This window comes from Apiospora kogelbergensis (assembly GCF_038363985.1).
Source record: "Apiospora kogelbergensis strain CBS 113332 chromosome Unknown utg000006l_segment0_segment0, whole genome shotgun sequence".
NCBI classification, from domain to species: domain Eukaryota; kingdom Fungi; phylum Ascomycota; class Sordariomycetes; order Amphisphaeriales; family Apiosporaceae; genus Apiospora; species Apiospora kogelbergensis.
The window spans coordinates 1350462-1369188 of record NW_027117423.1 but is presented as its reverse complement, the minus strand read 5'-3'; the positions used below and the strand labels follow the sequence as shown (position 1 = coordinate 1369188).

At 50.4% G+C, this 18727-nt stretch overlaps 6 protein-coding genes across 6 annotated transcripts; all 6 read left to right on the top strand.

Annotated features, from left to right (window-relative positions):
- Positions 1 to 808: 808 nt before the first annotated feature.
- On the top strand, positions 809 to 1215 carry PG998_009278 (uncharacterized protein; the record flags this gene model as incomplete). The annotated part of the gene is made up of 2 exons (XM_066876094.1): positions 809 to 1020; positions 1089 to 1215. The coding sequence occupies 2 exons, from the start codon at positions 809 to 811 to the stop codon at positions 1213 to 1215; spliced, it is 339 nt and encodes a 112-aa protein (XP_066728250.1).
- Positions 1216 to 1301: 86 nt separating this feature from the next.
- PG998_009277 (uncharacterized protein) lies at positions 1302 to 1610 on the top strand (the record flags this gene model as incomplete). Its single annotated transcript, XM_066876093.1, has 1 exon — positions 1302 to 1610. One exon carries the CDS (start codon positions 1302 to 1304, stop codon positions 1608 to 1610), a length of 309 nt encoding a protein of 102 aa, XP_066728249.1.
- Positions 1611 to 2130: 520 nt separating this feature from the next.
- PG998_009276 (uncharacterized protein) lies at positions 2131 to 3317 on the top strand (the record flags this gene model as incomplete). The annotated part of the gene is made up of 4 exons (XM_066876092.1): positions 2131 to 2323; positions 2577 to 2802; positions 2867 to 3048; positions 3157 to 3317. The coding sequence occupies exons 2-4, from the start codon at positions 2621 to 2623 to the stop codon at positions 3315 to 3317; spliced, it is 525 nt and encodes a 174-aa protein (XP_066728248.1). The 5' UTR covers positions 2131 to 2323; positions 2577 to 2620.
- Positions 3318 to 4374: 1057 nt separating this feature from the next.
- PG998_009275 (uncharacterized protein) lies at positions 4375 to 4827 on the top strand (the record flags this gene model as incomplete). The annotated part of the gene is made up of 2 exons (XM_066876091.1): positions 4375 to 4556; positions 4710 to 4827. 2 exons carry the CDS (start codon positions 4375 to 4377, stop codon positions 4825 to 4827), a joined length of 300 nt encoding a protein of 99 aa, XP_066728247.1.
- A 2754-nt stretch (positions 4828 to 7581) lies between these two features.
- Positions 7582 to 8022, top strand: PG998_009274 (uncharacterized protein; the record flags this gene model as incomplete). Its single annotated transcript, XM_066876090.1, has 1 exon — positions 7582 to 8022. One exon carries the CDS (start codon positions 7582 to 7584, stop codon positions 8020 to 8022), a length of 441 nt encoding a protein of 146 aa, XP_066728246.1.
- A 2677-nt stretch (positions 8023 to 10699) lies between these two features.
- PG998_009273 (HOOK protein) lies at positions 10700 to 13974 on the top strand (the record flags this gene model as incomplete). Its single annotated transcript, XM_066876089.1, has 5 exons — positions 10700 to 10750; positions 10819 to 12444; positions 12518 to 13000; positions 13494 to 13580; positions 13807 to 13974. 5 exons carry the CDS (start codon positions 10700 to 10702, stop codon positions 13972 to 13974), a joined length of 2415 nt encoding a protein of 804 aa, XP_066728245.1.
- Between the last annotated feature and the right edge of the window lie 4753 nt (positions 13975 to 18727).

The window sequence follows — 18727 nt, the reverse complement described above, 5'->3', positions numbered from 1 at the left end:
GTAGGTTTCTTTATCTCAGTATCATTTAACCACCGCTTTGCAAGGGCGCTTGCACCTGAGGCTCATGATGCCACCGCCTCAGGATATCGCTGGTAAGCGACCTTGGTGGTTCATTCCCTCTTTTGCAGAGTGTCTCGGGACGGGGCTGTCTGCTTAACTTCTACCTCTCGAGACACGCTATTTACACCCCAGAGACTAATACTAATGCCGAGAGTTGATAGGTGTCACAACAGCTATTGTGGCTACTATTGTCTCGGTACTTCGGATCTTCACCCGTCTTCAAGTAAGACAACAACACCTCGATAGCAGTGACTGTAAGACAGTCTTCTTGGAACTCCTTCTCTCCCAAATATTAATAAGACACGCCAGATCTATATTGCGCTGCTTGCATCTTTATGTGGGTGTTTGTTGGATTTGCAATTGCTCGTAAGTGGGCTGCCACCATGTCAATACAGCACCCGGCCTCCTGGATCAATACAATGTGTCTAACGAGCAAGCACTGAAAACATAGTCTATCATGCCTTTACGACACTCAAGGCTTTTTCGGCGGAAGTGGGAGACCAGGGCCAGGTAGCGTTCTGGAGACATCGGGCTGTTTTGGTACGTTGAAATCTCCGTCGCTGTAGATTTCTCATCGCCCAGCCCGAGCTGAACGTGCGGACAGTTTGAATATTTAGCAAGCACAGGACGTGGCCTAGCTTTGTGCTCGATCAAGATCTCCATCCTCAGGTTTCATCTCCGACTCTCGCAAGCTAGATGGGTACGGCACACTGTCTTTGGCCTCATGATGTTTGTGCTGTCTTACACCATGCTTAACGTCATCTATGAGTCGCTGGGGTTCTCACCAGAACTGGCTGGGACCATAGGTAGAGGTCATTTCCCCGAGGGCATAGTCTGGAGTGCTTGCAATATCTCCACCGATGTCTGCTGTCTTCTAATCCCCGCGGCTATTGTGCTGCCTTTGGAGCTTCGACCAGCTAAGAAATTATCCGTCATTGCCTTGTTCGCACTTGGTACTATGTAGGTTGTTTCCAACTCACTATTTAGTACGCCTGTCAAGAAAAGGGTAACTAACAAAACCCTTCTAGACCCAATGCTGCCGGAATATGGAGCATAGTGTTCTTCCAACGCATTGTTCAAGAAATCGCTGCTATTGATATTGCTGATGCGAAGCATCTACTAGAGCTCAGAGATTACTCCTCCGAACCAATCTGACGCTGACTCTGGTTGAGTGCAACGGCGGGATAATCTGCGCTGGGATACCCACGATTTGGGTCCTCGTCACTCACTTCCTTCCTAGTATGATCCGGTACTACCTCCACCCATCTCGCTACATGTCCTCGGCGACACGGCTCTCGACGACTTCAACAACGGCGGCAAGGGATCGGAAGCGCAAGAGCCGCCACCACGCGCGCTCGCAGTCCATCTCGCTGGAAAATATGCCCCCGCCCATGCGATGGGACCGCGCGGATCCCCGGCCTTCCGCACTACAACATCAAACGGCGGGCTCCGAGTCCGGCACGGCCATACTCCGGACCTCCTCGCCAACCATGGTAGAGGGGGAGGGGGGAGGAGGATATCGTCGGCGAGGGACTCAATACGACAAGTAGCAAAGATCCGGGTGATGTCGAAATTGCAAGACCTCCAAAAGCTGCCACGACGGGCATCGCCGTACGCACCGACTTTGCCGTTGAGCGAACCGAGAGCTTTGGCACGTCTCATGGGATGAGATTTTCCTATGGTTCAAACTCAAGGAAAAAATCATGAGCATTGGGGAGGACGTTTTGAGAAAAGTGCAGTTTATATATTATAAGGTTGCATTATGATTTCATATACAAGCGATGTCAAGAAATGTCGTATTTTGGATACATTGGCGTTTATCGCAGGGGCTCAAGGGTACATATTCCGACGTTGCGTTGGCGGCTGGGCATATTTGGACAGGGGGATGTTGGTAGGAACAGGCTGATTGATCACAACCAACATCAAGTCGAGCAAACAACACCACCGGTTTCGTGGTTCAATTCAACTCAGGTGCAACTTGTGGCAGTTCTGAATGTTAAAACCGTATAGAATTAACATTGAGAATTAACTTTGAGCAACTAAGATGCAAGAAAACGAGGATTGCGCACTATGCGATTGCTTCATCGCGATGTTGATACAGGCTCACTACAGCATCAATCAATGTCGTACATACGTAATTGGCCATGGCCTCAAATCAAGCCGGATCTGGCATTCCGTCCCTTCCTCCAGGACGGTGATGCAGGTGTTACCACACAACCCGACCTCTCCGATTTGGACCCCAACGTTGTTGCCGCTGCTGGCTGTTGGCTGTTGGCTGTTATATTCACCCACAAGTTCCTTGCGTCAACAATCCATTGTAGGGAATGTGCGAGCATCCTACTTGCTCTTTTATATTTCCACCTAGAAACAGTTTTCGATTTAATTAAGTTACAATAGTCTCTATCTTCTTTTGAGCACGTGAATGATGAACGAATGCAACAAATCTGTGGCATCTTGACCGACAACCAAATCTCACCATCGCATACCACAAACACACTAAATACCATACGCAACAGAGGAAATCGAGTTCATCCTTTCAATCATCGACCCATCAGGCAACATGGCGCCGTCCCTTCTCAGCTTCCTCACGTCCGCCCTTGTGGCATGCCTGCTCGTCTTGGCTGATTCAACGCCTTTCGACATCAGCTGCCACACCTGGTCTTTCAACAACACGAACACATGGCTCACGGCCCTATGCGACATGAAGACTGGCTCCGTTGCATCTTCACTGAAACTGGACGAGTGAGGAAACCCCCCTTCCCATAGTCGTGTGGGACATTCGCTGACCATGGAATAAAATACCTAGGTGCTATGCCAACTACCAAGGCAGCCTGGCACCTGCCTCCATGGGCGGGTACAACGCAACGTGCCAGAACGTCCACCTCGCCAACTATTTGGATAGCAGTCAGCCCAAGCCTCAACCGATCCTCAGCGCGGACTGCAGTCGCGGCGCCGGACAGTCGTCACAATCTAACCAGGTCAATATCGGTAAGTTGCATGTTAACCAGAAGACATTTCTAGTCAAGGCTATGGCAAGCGTCTCTTGATCAAACCATTCTACTGGATATGAAACTGATACCGTAAATGTCATTATAGCGGATGTCGTTGAGAACAACAATGGCGTCCTCCAGTGCCTCGGTAACCAAGGATGCTACACGTGCTGGGATGGTTGCATTGGGTGCAAAGACACAGGCGGCTTGAATCCACCTGATATACAGCATTGTAACGACTGCCCCGCCGTTGGCAAAGCATTGTGAATGCTAAGTTACTATAGCGAGGGGGTTTGATGATGGTTCTTGCTGTCTTTGCCATGCGGCAGGGGCAGAAGGGATGTCTTGACTTCTGCGCACTTGGCATTTTGTGCTGCGAGTTATTTATTCCGTGGGTTTTCTTACCTTCGGACAAACTCATAGCAAATACACCCATACTCCAGTCATGTCGCTTTGGAACCTGTTTGCGATTCCATCTGATTCATGTGACACTGTCTTGATCTATTCCTGGCCATGTTGGTTATGATGGGGAATTTCGATGACCTCATCTGGACAGCAATGGGGTGAAGATATTGGGTTATGTTAGAGCATTACTTTCTCTGCCCTAAAGCCACTCACGTACTATTAGTCGATCTCAAAAGGGAGATATAACGACAATCCGGCTTGTACTCAATGTGGTTCTCGGTTCAGTCTAATCGTGAGTTGGCTACGACCGTTTTGAATCAGATTCAAACAAAGGGTCTTTTCCGGACTCGTCCAATGGCGGAAAATAACCTTAAAGCCAAGACAGGTTTAGTGACCTTCCTTTAGCGGAAGCTGGGAGTTGCGGAGTCGCTGTAGCCCCAAATGGTGCGCCTGAAGGAGCAAATTGCAGGTGCCTTTTGGATTAAGTACCTCGAGCTGCCCGCCTAGGAAGGTACCCTAACCTGCCTAAAGTGGAGTGGATGAGACTGCTGACTGCCGGGGAGCAGGGAGGTGCGGTTCTGGAAGCTGGCTGGTGGAGGGGGGTGGAGGATCAGCGGCGCTGGTCAAACATGCCCAGGCCCCCCAGACGGCTTTCATGCGACATAAGTTACAACATCCCGCCGCCACCACTCAGCATTTGACCAACTCTCCATTCTTCAACTCGCCATCGCACACGCAACAGCCATTTCGTTCAACAATACTTGCAAAGCCAAGCCGCCAGCAGCCGTTGCTACAGACAGACAGCAATCCAGTATTGAATTAATCCGACATATTCTACGACCCACCTCCGTACGATACGATCGGTTCCATCTGCCGAAACCCCATCAATCAATCAATCAACCAACCGACACTATTTAACATGCGCTTCTTCGCCTCCGTCGTCGCAGCTCTCGCTGTCGCTCAGGGTGTCGTCGCCGTTGATGTCCAGAAGGACATCATCGTTAGCTTCCCCGAAGATACTGCCGAAGACGTCATGACGCGCGCCAAGGACGAGATCACCAACGCCGGTGGCGCGATTACTCACATCTACACGCTATTCAAGTGAGTAACCAGCGTAACCTCTTTTATCTGCTCATCCCCTCTTATTTCTTCTCATCTGCTGTTGGCAACATGGGTTTGCTGCTTGTAGTCACTTTCGGAACCCCGGCGGAAGGCGAAGCTTCGGGAAAGGCACGTGCTAACACGACACTATAGGGGCTTCTCTGCCAAGGCGCCGCAGAAGATCATCGAGAGCGTGACCGCATGGGGCACCGAGTTCAACGCTGTTATCGAGGAGGACCATGAGATCTCGATCTCCAACAACCTCTCGTAGACGCCCCTACCTCATTTTACGATTGCCACGATAGAAAAGCTCGCAAACACCTTTGGGCACGTCGAAGGGCGCCGGACCGCCGGACGACTTCTGACTTCTGAACATATACCCCCTTATGCGCGAATACATAACAACAAAAGAAGATAATCAGTTCTTATGGTGGTGAAACACGGAAAAAGGCTCATCGGTTGAACATACCAGGTCGACGAACTGCATGGACCCAGGCTGACCGGACATGCCACATTAACAACAAACGTTTGAACTCATGGTTTGAAATTAATATAACAAATATATCTTGTTATAGAGCCGAAACAACACCAGTCTGTCATTGCTTTCGAGTACACCACTTCACGTACGTGTTATTGTTGATGAATGCGGGCTCGGTATAACCAGTTTCCTAGCGATGCTGATCGCAATGTCTGGAAAATGCTCCTAAGGCAATTGGCCACTCCTGCGAAGATGCCACCCATCCTCTCAGAGGGGACTCCTTTGTATCTACTCCGTATCTAATAGAAGAAGCAGTATCCGTGATCGTGCCAGCCCCTCATTATTCTCGCTCCGTTCCTCTTGTATACCACCGAACGTAGATCCTGACATTCAGAAGAAAGTAAACGCATCGCGCAGCTAAGCCCGAGGTCAATGCATGCTCAGACCATTGAGTTTGAATAGGTAGATAGCTCCCCGTCCATAGCAGCCACAAACCGCCAGTTACTCGTGTAAGCCAAGAACCATACCGAAACGGTCATTTCTGGAATAAGCTCTCAACGAGCTGGCCACTCCTAGGCGTTCGCCGAGGTGGATCGCCTTACCTAATAAGACTATGTCCATGAGCCCCCCTGGTCTCCCGACAGATGCCAAGGCGGGTGCGCTACTTGAAGTTTGCCCTTCGAACCTACGTTGCTCCTCTACTCCAAGCCCTTGGCACTCACGCAAGCGCAGGGTCTGCCGTATCTTCAACACCCGAGCATATTCTCCGAAACCCTCTATGCTCCGTGGGAGTAGTAATTGAACATAAGAGCATCGTCATTGGATTATACATTTCTGCAAAGAAACCTTAGAGCACACCACATATCAAGGACGTGGGGTCTAGCAAAGTTAAGTGATAGATACAAATTTAGCCAAGAGTCCAATATCAATAAGTTATCAGTATGCGGCTCGTATCGAAAGAATACCCATGGTATGCATCAAATGTGTATATCGCGACACACAACATATCAATATTGCCCTTGAGCCTCCTATTCTTCTCCATCACTTACTTGGTCGAGTATGTTGTATTCGGACTGCTGGTCGACTGCGGACAACCTCCAGACTGAGGAGTGGGCACCGTGGTTGCAGATCCACTCTGCGACTTTGGTCTCAGGGGCAGTGTCAATGTCCCGCCTGGGCCGATGCTAGGCTGGGTTGAGGGCATGGTGTTTATGGGGTGTTTATGGCGGCAGATGTTATCCTTGATCGATCGAGCGGGACGGCTTGCGTTGTTGATTTTGATCCCTTCAGGCCAGAACTGATGTTGGATGGGGTAAGCTACTTTTGAATCTGGCTGCTGTAGGAATGATTTCCCTTACAATGCCCGCCGCCATACTTCCCCCTTGGCTGGGTTACTCCTGTAGTCTCTGGTAGTTTACGCCTTGTCCACTATCTTGGCCCTGGCGTTCTCACTATGGAAGATTGGACGATGATGCTTGTCAGAGTGGATAATTGAGGCATGAAAGAGCATCGTATTGAAATGGTAACGATATGCCGATCCATACATATAGAACACCTGGACTTTCAGCTGCAAATATCCAGGAGCAGATTTGGGAAGTCCAAAATAGGCAAACCGACGACAATGAATACACGTCTTGAATATTGCCTCCTTGGCTATGGGGTAAAAGGCTATTGCGTTGTGCTTTACGGAGAAGCCCTGCTCTCTCTTGTTATACTGTACGCCTTTGTCACTCCGGAAATAAATATAGATTCAGGAATCTTCTCGAAGGCTATGTAAATGATTGGACTCGAGGTCCTAATCATTACCGTTAGAAATATTGCTAGATATAATTTTCCCCGGTCCTCACTAATAGTGATAAATCATCAACAGCAATCCAAACGAGTCTCATGAGAAAATCAATAAGCAGCAAGATGCCTCTTATCTACCTATTCGGCAGGCCGGATCGGCAAGCAGTCCTGAGTAATTGGCTTATGGTATGACACAACACAGCTTCTTCCGTCCCATCATCCCGCCCCGATCGGCCCTACGCGGTATTCCAGGGACGTACTTATTCCTGGGGCGTGGCTTTTCCAGGGCCGTTGAAAATTCAATTTCCCTCCCCTCCAAGTGGGACAACCCAGGCAACCTCCCACAAGTCAGTCAGTCCCCCTCGTTTCTGTTCGGTTGACAGCTTGACATCGACCCGAAAAAGGAAAGAAGTCAGTCACCCTCGCAAACATCGGCGGCAGCCAGTCTCGCTCGGCATGGCTGTCACCTTCACGGATCTCCCTAAGGAGATTCGGAACGCTATCTATGAGGAGGTTTTCTTCATCGAAGGGCCTGTTCGCCTCATTTTGGATGAAAGTACTACCAACTCCGATACCCTGATCCCTTGGTACTCGATCTGCGCCCCGGAGAGCGACACAGAAAATCGTTTGTTCTGCGACACCAGAATCACCCGTGGATCGTCACAGATCGCCGGCGCTCAGTCGAACTCCCTCCTCCGTGTGAACAGGGAGATCGGAAGAGAGGCATGCGAGTTCCTGTACTCCAACACCCGCTTCGTGATGGGTCCTAATCGCCAAACGGATTTTGATTTCGCCTGTTGGGGAATAGACAACATTCTTGGCAGCCCAGGCGGCGTCTGTATTCTCCGCAAATTCGTCGAGAGAATCGGCGCCCACAACGCTGCAAACATTCGCCATTTCTGGGTTTCACTGCCCGGGATCCTTCCTTGGGAGTTCCTAGGCATCTGCTTTGAGCTGCGAGATCGCTTTCCCAACCTCCGAACCCTGACGCTCGCAGATGCTCAGTTCCCAAACTACGGTATATCCGAGCGCTACGCGGCCTTCAAGGTTTATACAGGAGTCTACCCAAAGGGATCATACAGATCTAAATTTCCCATTGACGATTACTTCAAGATGTGGGAGGAGGAGGAACCAAAGGAGGTATCGAATCTCTACTCTGAGTTGACCAAGATGTTCGACTCCCTGCGATTGATCCATTGAGAGCGGAAGCAGCAGCCAAAGGCAAATTGAGCGTGTAATGGCGGGCTGACTGTATCGTTTTGCTGTTGGGGAGTTGTTGATCACAAGTTCGGAACCACTACACATACTGAATGGAAAGTAAGGTTTCGTTTCTGTTGGGATTTTACCTTCATTGGACCGAAGAGCAGAGAAAAAATACTGAATGGAAAGGGCAAATGAGAAGATGGATTGTTCGGTAGTCACCCAAGGGCAAGCTAATATACGCTCAATACTCTACATCATCGGACCTCATTCTTTTCTAGTAGTTGGATGGCGTCCCTGTCGTAACCTCAGTACCCATAGGCCAGAAAAGGGAAGGGGGATTAACCCAAGGAAAATAAGTGCCGGTGAGTACCATGTTCAACATCGCGGTGTACCCATAAGCTACCCTACCTCTCAATGTCATCTGCCCCATCGCACTCAGATACTGGCGGACAGCAAATATTCTTCTCAGGAGCATAAGAACTGAACCGGCGCTGCGTCGCGCGTTATTCTTCGTAAGATCAGCTGTCCAGCCCGTACAAGTTGCCCCTCCCTGGGAATTTCATGCCGCTACATCTGCGGATGGCGGATTTCGACAGGGCGGTACTGCTAGAGGTGGTCCCGCCACGGATGAGCGGTGCTAGGGATATCTGATGTATGTCGATTTCGTTATGGGCGACTGGCAACTTGCTGCGGTTCGTTGAAGGCTGTCTACTAGAGCGGAGGGAGGGAAGTAAGGGGCATTTGTAAGGGAGGGTGAAAACGGCTGTGAGATACGCATGGAACGATTTCCCTAGTTGACTTCCTGGTCCGGGACGAACCGGTCATGGAGAAGGACCCGGCAGCCACACATTGGGGCGGGCCCGAAGCTGCGGCAGACCAGCAACCAAACCGCGCAGGAAAATCACAACTATGGGCGTAACGAAGAATTCTCGGCTATAGTTCGAATTACGGGACATCCTATAGTTGAGGTTGAACCTTGCCAACAAATTGAGCCCACATCGTGGTATCCAGCTTGAGATGAGAGTAACAACTCTTTGAAGGCATTTTTGGAAGCCTCGAATGTGAGGAAGACGAGTCTGGGCCAAATTTCGGCACTGAACAAGCTCCCAGTTACTCCGTAGACAGGCCGAGCTGGGTCACCAAGAGAAGGATTGTGGAATACCGGACGAATCTTAATTCAGAAGTAAGCAATTTGGGATATTATCCCGTCGAGAGTATGACAGGTCAGCCACCAGAAATGGATACTTGGGTACATAAGAGACGACCCCATATGCCACAAGAACTTTGATCAAGTAGATACACAACGACGGATTCATCGTCAAGTTTGATTCGAGGCGAGCCAGGGGTTGTGGCGTCATCTGGACGAACCAACCATTGCCGAGTCATCACGTTGCGTTTGGGTGCTCCCTTTCTCGGGACGGTGACAATACTCCGTACATGTAGCCTTGATATAGGGTAGCAATCGGCAAGCTGAGTTGAAACATAACCCTTGAACTACACGATGCTGGTATCCGTGGTATCCATGAACGGCGCGGGGTATGTCGTCTTCGACGGGGTCTACCGTCCAACGGTGTTCGTGATGGCCAGGTTATCGTCTTGAGAGGTAAACAAGTCATCAAAAAACAAGAGCGAAATGGTTCAGAATTGAGACACAAGGAAATCTTGTTCATCGTGAAAACACCAATGTGCTGCATGGCTGAAACATTGAACAGCGGCACATAGAAACATAGAGACAAAGAGTTGCTTGCACCTGTCAGATCTCGGCACACAGCGGCGCATGCAATCTTGCCAGGCTTAGCGTTTGCACGAGCCCCTCCAGCACCTAGTCCCCTGTTCAGACGCCCTGTTACCCCTCCTACCCTTGGCTGGAAGCGTGCTGCAGCACTGCTGCAACGCCTGGAAAAGAGGCTAGCGTGAGGTTTCGGGTTGATAGATAAGACCCTTTCTGGCATTGTGCTGTTGCAATAATCACATTTCGGGAGCGACGACGACATCCGGCTGCAACACACCTACGTTATTTCCCCGACGAGGCAAGCAAGATGCAAGGGGTTCTTCGGTCCCCTTGGCTTTCGACTCTTGACTCGCCTCTGTTCCCAACCACCATTGTTGCTTTCCACCCACCTGAACTCAAAAGAGAACAACTAGCCCAGGCTAGAGCTGTCAAATCTCGACCCTGAACTCTGGCATCTGGTCCTCCTCGTGTCGTGGCTGTTTAGGCAAAACCACACAATGCGCTTTGTCGCCCGAAACACCTAGCCCACCCAAAATCGCATTGATCTTCTCCTTTAAAGACCCGCCGGAGAATGAAACCTCGTCATCCTTGGTGATCCTTCGGCTGCCTTTGTTGACGACTCGTTATTTCTCCCCTTGATAACCCCTCCCCCAGTCGCTGGTCGAAGGCGACAATTGCTTGTTGGACACGTTTATTTAGACACTCATCAGACATTCATTCAATTCAGTCGCTCTTTATTTTATTTCGAGGTGCAGCGCGCGCAGCTACAGCAACTACCGTCGGCCCGTTCCCCACACGAACACGAACTACCCTTGTCCTTATCCGCTAGACGACACGACTTGGCCGCCAGAGCTGCGACTGCCTTTCAATCCCCCTTTCAAACACCTTATATAGACGGATGAGAACTTGGTGACATACCGCGAGCCGGAGCCACCATACAAGATGCCGCGAAGCAAATTTACCAAAGAGCGCCAGGATGTCCTGCTGGACTGGGTCAGTAACAGCCTTTCCCGTATGCCTAGATAACCCAGTCATCGCAAGCTAACCATGTCGCGACGCAGACTACCAAGATGCTGGCCGACGGCAAGCAGAAGCCAGGCCCGAAGCAAATCGAAGACTTCTACGACGGTGCAGTCTTCTCCGACCTCCTCTCCCTTTTCGATTCCAGCTACGACCCTACCGAGCTCGAAGAAAACCTCTCCATAGCCGCTTCTTCTGGTGGCCGTCCCGTCGAGGGCCGGCGGCGCAACCTACATATCGTACATATCGCCCTGCGTGATTTCATAAGGAGACACTGCCAAGATGTCGAGGTTTTGGTCAAGGATATCAACTTCCAGTCGCTTGTCAAACAGCCTGAGCCGGAGGGCATGTTCCAGCTCCTTTCGGTCTTCCTGGTTGCCAGTGTGAACACCACAGACAGCCAACTGTCACGGGATGTTCTCACAGACATGCAGGCATCCCTTGACCCCGCCGGCATGCTGCAGTTGATGGCTATCATGCAAGAGTCCCAAGCTAGAATTCAGCAGGGTGCAATGGCATCTGAGACCAGTCACGACGCTTCGAGTGCTGCTCCGTCCAGTGTGACAGCCCCGACCACTGCTGCTCCCGCCGAGACTGACTATGAGTTGGAAGCTGAGATGGCCCGCCTCCGCCGTGATAATGACAGATACACGAGACTCGCGGCTGACCTCAAGACCAAGCACGACCACCTTCAAGACAGCTATAACGAGCTCAAGGAGATCCATGCCGATACTGTCCAGGAGAGAGATGACCTGCAAAGGGAACTTGACTCGGGCGCGTCCAACTCGGAGCTGCTTGCGCGCTTTAAGAAGGAGCGGGATGAAAAGATCAGGCTCATCGACAGCCTCGAAATACAGATGGAGGAACTCCGCATGCAGAAGGAGGCATTTGAGCAGCTGTCCAAACGGTTGGAGAACGAGAACAAACGACTGGCTCCGCTGTTTGGCGAGAACGAGGACCTGAAAAAAATCAACGAAGATCTCAACAGGAAGGCTAACACAGCAGAACATCTCAAGCAGAAGCTTGAGACGTTGCGTCCTCTGGAGAATGAGGTCCAGAAACTGCGCGGCGAGCGTGCCGATATTTACAAAGAACAGGAGAAGATGATCGCTGTGCAGAGGCACTTTACTCAGCTGAAGTCCGAGAACGACAAGTACGCCATGAAGATGAGCCAGTACGAGGTCCAGGAAAGCGAATTCCGGGACCAAAGGGCCGCTTTCACCATGCAGATTCAACAGCTCCAGAGACACGCCGAGAATTTAGAGATGAAGGCCAAGCATGACGAGGAGATGGTGATGGACTTACAAGAGAAGGTCATGCTACTCGACCCGTCTGCGGCACCCGAGACACCCTACGCCGCTCGCCCCCAAGCCCAATCACTGGAGGATGAGCTGAACGGTAACGTCGCCAGTGATGTGTCTTTGAAGGATCTTGAGGTATCTCGTCTTCAAGCCGAGAACGTCATGCTCAAGGCCAGTATCGGCACCGAGACCGAGAAGGGTCAACTACTGCAGCAGATCGAAGCCGAGCTCGAGCACCGCAAGGCTCTGCAGGAGAAGTACAACGAGCTCTTCGAGAAGCACACCATTGGCCAAGAATCTCTCAACGCATTGATCAACAACATGGATGGCGAAGGGTTGGTCACCGCTCTACAAGGAGCCCTCGACGTGAACAGCGAACTCAATATACTGACCACCGACTTCATCAGGAACGAAGCATATTCCAACTTGCGCAAGCAAGTTTCTCGCCGAAGAGAACCGCTCCAAGCACCTTGGTCGCCAGCTAGAATCTATGCAAGCTGAGCTCAAGGACAAGGAGCGAGAGTTGGTCGAAGCTCGAGGCGACAGTAAGATTATCTATTTGGAATACCTGAAGCGAGACGGTGATGATGTAACTGACATTGATGACCAAGTTAACGCGCTTTCCAAGGAAGGCCAAGACGTCCTTTCTGAACTCAAGGAAACCGACAACATGCTGGCTGTATCGCTACGGGCCGAGCTCGACGGTCTTCGCCGGAAGTATGATATCCTCAAGGGAGATTATGATTCCAAGCAAGAGCAGCTCATCGTCGCCCTGATCGACAAGGAGCAGCTCCGCAAGGAGGCTGAAACTGCCAACAATGAGCTTCAGAAGGCTATCGATGGCCAAGCCGTCAACCCGGACGTCGCCAAGACGACCGAGAAGATGGAGAAGTTGCGGACTAGGTACAAGAAGTTGAGCGAGGTAAGTTCTGCTTCTTCAAATCGTTGTTACTCCCAACCTTCGGAAGATTCGTCGGATACCGAAGAAGATGGCGAGGTCGTCAGTTTCAAGGTCAAACATCGATCAATCTTCAGTCTTCTGGGAGTGTTCAAAGGCAAGGCCCAGGAGGTCACTGAGGAGAGTTATCGTACTTGCATCTTCGATGTGGACAGTTCATTTGGTGTTTCCAAAAGTCCATCACTCAGATTGTCGGGTTCTCGACCTCCAAGTCGCCTTGCATCGCCGGAGTTTGCGGTTCCAAAGTCAACTTCCTTCTTGCCGAAGCGCATGATTTCTGCTTTGTCTCCTGGAACCTCCGATGATCAACTAAATTCTGCACAAGATAGGCCCATGTCAAGTGGCTGGGCCTCGGGCTGGTTAAGAAAGTCTCTTGGATGAGGGCTCCCTTAACGCTTTTTCGTCGGTGATAGTGCATGATTCGGCCCGGGTTACTGATATGTGGTGTTTCAAATAGCAACTGGATCAATCGGAGCAGCACCGCCATGACCTTGAGAAGACCGTCAAGGATCTTAGAGCTGGCACAACAGATGGTGCTCAGAAGGTATGTCCACTTGCTTCTTTTCTACATTTTCCGGGCTTTAGCCAGCGTTTCGTTTCACGAACGTTGCGGCCCTCGTGGGTTGGCTGGTTTCTTCCCGCGATGGATTCTAATCGATACCAATTGCCGTCTCCTATCTGTCCGCTCGCGCAACTGTGTGAGGTCACATCAGCTTCAGTGCCACGCATCCATGTGTTCAATCTGTGATACTAACTCCCCACTTCTCCAGACACAGCAAGAGCTGGTCATCAAGAACCTCCAGCGTGAGAACGCCATGATCGCCACGGCGTGGTATGACTTGACCAGTCGTCTGCAGAGCAACCATGTCGTCTTGCAACGACGAGGTGACGCTCCTAAGAGCTGGCTCAACAAGCAGAGACAGATGGTCAATGGTTAGTTTTGCTTACTTCCCTTCGGTCGTCGTGACACTGTTGACTTGGAATAAATACTAACCCCATCGCAGCCACTCCACGGAGATAGGAACTCTCAGTTTGACATGTCCCATTGCCGTCTTCCGTTGTCTTCTTCCCCTGCCTCCTTACTGAGGTCGGTTCTTTTGGACAAGGAGGCTTCTAGGCTAATGATTGCGAGCTGATTACGGCTCAACTTCTCTTTGGTCCCTTGGACGTTCTTTCCTTATTGTTGCCTCGCTTTCCCGCATCCTTTTCGAGCATTTCGTATATATACCCTTCGTAGACTTGTGCTGTCGCAGAGCATGCGTGAAGTCCCCCATCCGGGCTCGCAAGAATTGGCGTTACTTATGGCTTGAGATGTGGCAAGGTCGAGACATAGCAGGGTACTCTCGGTGCTTTTAGCTATTCGAGTCTTTTTTACCAGTTATGATGCCCTGCACATGAACAGTATGTCGCGCGCCAGGAAAGTAGACAGTTAACAACTCCATCTTCATGGACGTTTTATCCATTTCACCGTGGTTTGTGAAGCAGTTCCTCCGCCATTACGCGTGTTGCTCATTCGTACCCAACCCTAAATGTGACTAATGTTTTCGACTTGTCACATACACCGCACCGCCAACATCTGCGTCAATTGTGCTGCCAGCCCAGTAATCAAATCCTCCATCGCCCATCTCCAAAAGGTAGGTGACTAGATTGTCATGACAGATATTACATCGTGTGTAGATTATGGCATCCACTAAAGGGAGGGGACTGTCAAGTGAGCCACGAAGAAGGTAAACTTTAGGTTGAAACGTCAAGATCTAGTGCTGCTCGTTGCATATCCCTTTGCCCGCTCCAATTATTCTCTCTCTTCTCTCCGCCCCCTCCTACAGCTTTGGTCTGATTTACGGATAGCGGTCATCCATATATGCTTGCTTCAGTCTCTGCTGTGATGTGTTCTCGAAGTCGGCCGGTTGCTGGAAGATACCAAGGCTCGACTACGGTAGCAATTGGTCCAAACACATGGCTAATGGTTTGGATACCTGAGAGGCTATGTTTCGCGGTCAGTATAAACAAGGGTTCCCAGGTGACCATCAAACAGCATAATCCACAGAATCAAAGCTGCCAAGTGTAAAGCCCTATCGTGTGAGAACCCTTTAAGTGATCTTGACCAAATGTTTGACAGTACTAGAATAGCATGATGTGCTCATGTCCAGACCTTTTCGTAACAAGCTAACTATAAAAAGGCATTACGGTATATAGCTCAGTCAAGAACGAATATATACCTCTGTCATCATGAGTAGGTGTACTAAGCAGATGTAAATTTGATCATGTCATCTTATGGAAACGTATTCGCATATCACCTCTTATGACTTCCGGGAATCATGCTCATAATCCCCGTCTTGCAATACCTTTTGCTACTCCACAACGCTAGATCATGGCGTAGAGGTGAATATCTCGCCCCTTGAGCCTCAGTTGGTAGGAGATCGGCAAAGGCTTAGTAGTTAGCAAACCACAGCGGTCCATATAAGACAGACTTGCAAGGCGTGTAGCTAATATTTTTAGATTCGACAGTATTTCACTAAAGTTATCTCCTCTGCCTTGGTGGCGCAGAGAGTGGGATCTCATGTGTAGGCTGCAGTAGTGTGGTAGACATGGCGTGATATTGCATCCCTTCAGTTACGCATGGGGCAGGTCGTGGGGAGAGACGTATGAATTGCTGGTCTATGCACGTCATGGATAGTATTGAGAGCTACTCCGTACTAGATAACCCAACCGCCGAGACTCGGAGCAACTGGACGCACGTTTTTATGCATTTCTGTTGTTTGGTGAAGGAAACATCCAAAACATCAAAGAAGCGTGTCGTATATCAAATGAATGGTAATGACGACTGGGACTTTGTTGCTCTATATAGTCAGACTTATATCTATATGATGTTTCTGTGGTATATTCCGGGCATTTTCTTATACTAAAGGCCGGTGGTTTTGAGTGTCCGCTTCAGCTTCCTCAAAGTTACATTCTCCCAAAACATCGCTTTCATCACCAAAGTGCTCTTTCCTGTTAGCCTGCATAATTTCGCGTGTCAGTAGAGTATACCAACCTTTTATCGCTGGATTGACGTGGCGTGGAAGCGACGTTACAAACATTGAAGAATCACGCACACCTGGAAAACAGGGGTAGAAACTGGCTCGTGGAACCATACCGATAACCGCGCTCGAAATGAGAGCAGCGCCTATGCCCACTCGCCGCCACCCGCCGTCTACTACGTCAAGATGCCGTATGAGGAAGAAGGCAGGGCAGGTTAAAGGGGGGCCAGAGGCGCCCGCGGCCCACATCTCCGGAGGAACTCTGCCCCTGAACCACAACCACCCGGCACAACTCTTAGTGTTTTTCCAAGTCAGCCTTTATAAGGCTTGGCCAGGGTGTAGAACCATTTATGATACTAAAAATATAGATTGGGGCATTTGGATGGATAGCGAGTTGGGGTAGAAAACTAAGAAGAACGCATCTGGAAGGGTCTCTTCTCGGTGGCTCATCGGATCATGGACTCCCACACAGCATCTAATTAGAAGGTTGATCCTTCAATGGATCAGGGACGAATGCCGTAACGGGATCCCCGTTGGTAAGTACGTGGCTAAAATGCAACTAATCGTTTGGTCATTTGGCTAACTTCGATCACTGCCGGTCCTGTGAACTTAGTAGCAACGCATGAATGGCAACAAGCACTTTACCCCGGAGATAATCGTCTCAAGGCAAAACATCGCATCAAACCATCTAGGCTACGTACCTTGCAGAATTTAGCTAAGTGCGTCAATACCTTATGTCAAGAAAAAGTGCTGACCGGTTGAATACTATCCGAGGCCCATACTCCCTCCCACGCACCTAGACCACTCTCCGGCAGGCTTTTTTGTAAGATTGGTTTAAGCGAAATCCCTAATGCAAACTTCTGTTGCAGATTGAACTTTTCTTTATGTCCGCTTGCTTGGTATGATCAAGGGTTCATCCACCTCCCCATCCAGAGTGGTCAAAGCAGGCGAAGAAGGAAATGCAACGAGTAGATTTTAACAGCGTTCTCGAAGACCAATGTTTAAGAGGAAAGAAATAAAAGACCGGAATGTTGAATGATATCATACTCAATACTGGTGGTGCGCCTCTGCTCTCTACTCGGTGGATGGCCCTCGTTATAGAACCAGCAGGGGCGAAGGCCAGTTTAGAATCCTGGGCGACGGGGTTCCTTCGTTGACCTTCTGCGCCGCCCTTCCGTGACCTGAGCGAATTTCTAGAACTCTTCACCTGATGCCAAGTCAGCCCAACCGAAGGCGATGCCAAGCAAAGCAAGAGTTTGGGCACTGTGGAAGCCACACACAGCCTTTAAGTTCTATCTGTGCCAACCCGAGGGTTCCGTTCAGCAATGCGATTCGACCTCCCTCCTCATGCGTGGTAATACTTCGGGCGCGTAATCCGATTGCTGTAAGCCTTTCATTTCTGCTGCAATGACTTGGCTCCGAATCGAATTGGAGAAAAGAGCAGTGGCCGTACGGCACAGCGCTTTTGGTGGTTGCATGTGTGTCACATAATAAAGGGGGTGCGCCTATGCTTTGTTTAGCTTTGAAGAAGCTGGACTTAGGCAACAATTCGCGAACCCCTAGGCTCTATGTGTGCGAGCAAGTGAGAGAAGCCCAGCTCCGTTGGTTGCGATGTGGCGGGCGTCGTTGTAATTGACTATGACCGGTGCGCCGGGAAGGGCATAGCTTGCAAGGCCACACGTTAACCTTGGCCGTAAGAGGATGATGGAATTCCGCGCTCGCGGCTTGGTGCCGTGATTCATCTGAAATTATACGTCGCATTTGATGCGCCGATCGTAGGGCGAGGAGAAGACTGCATCGGCGGACGCCGTCTGGGAACCAACCGCCTTGGCAGATCTTTCGTCCTATTCTGGAAAGCGCGACGATGGCAGCACAATACGATGCTGCAAACTGCGCCCATTGCATCGGGTCCAGTGGTTACCACACCACCACTGCCATCGCCATCACACAAGTCACACGCAGGCTGCGATGTTGTACCGGGCTACATGGCAGTCGTTTCAGATCTCAGGGTTGGAGAAGAAGCTGATTAATGCAGCCAAGAACCGAAGTAGGAATGGGCGAGACAGGTGATATGCAGATAAAGAGGTGCGCCCTAGGTGGCTTTGGGCGGATTTGGCGAGCGAGCGAATCAGAATGAAGCTGGCCAGGGCCTCTAGGGCCTGTACATTGGCGGCCGAATGCCCACCGAAAACAAAGCGAAAAAGGTGGGCTACCAATGCCGTGGAGAAGACAGGTGGAGAGGGAGCCACCAAGCCCTCTTGTTTAAGGCAGAAATGACCTGCTCACTGCACATACACGTACCATCATTTGCCCGCTCGCCTGTCGCTTGGCTTCTTTCTTGTCAATTGCCAATTGCATGCCGTACTCGAGGTGGTAGCCGCCCCCTGGTCCCCTGTCCCCTGTCCCTGTTGATGTATACATACTAACAATGCAATTGCATATGCATTTACGTCCTTTTTAGTGGACCGCCACCGTTGATTAGCCTGCGTTGTCCTTATGTACAAAAGATGGCCGGCGAAAGGATCGTGAGACCCGGGGGGAGTCTATGGGCTATGGTACCACGCCGCCAACATACCGCAAACCAGCCCTACCGTTTCTCAAATTGGATGATATGGCCGTTGCATCTCTAGTGCCGTGGAGCTTAGCAAGTCGGTAACCACTTTGTTATGAG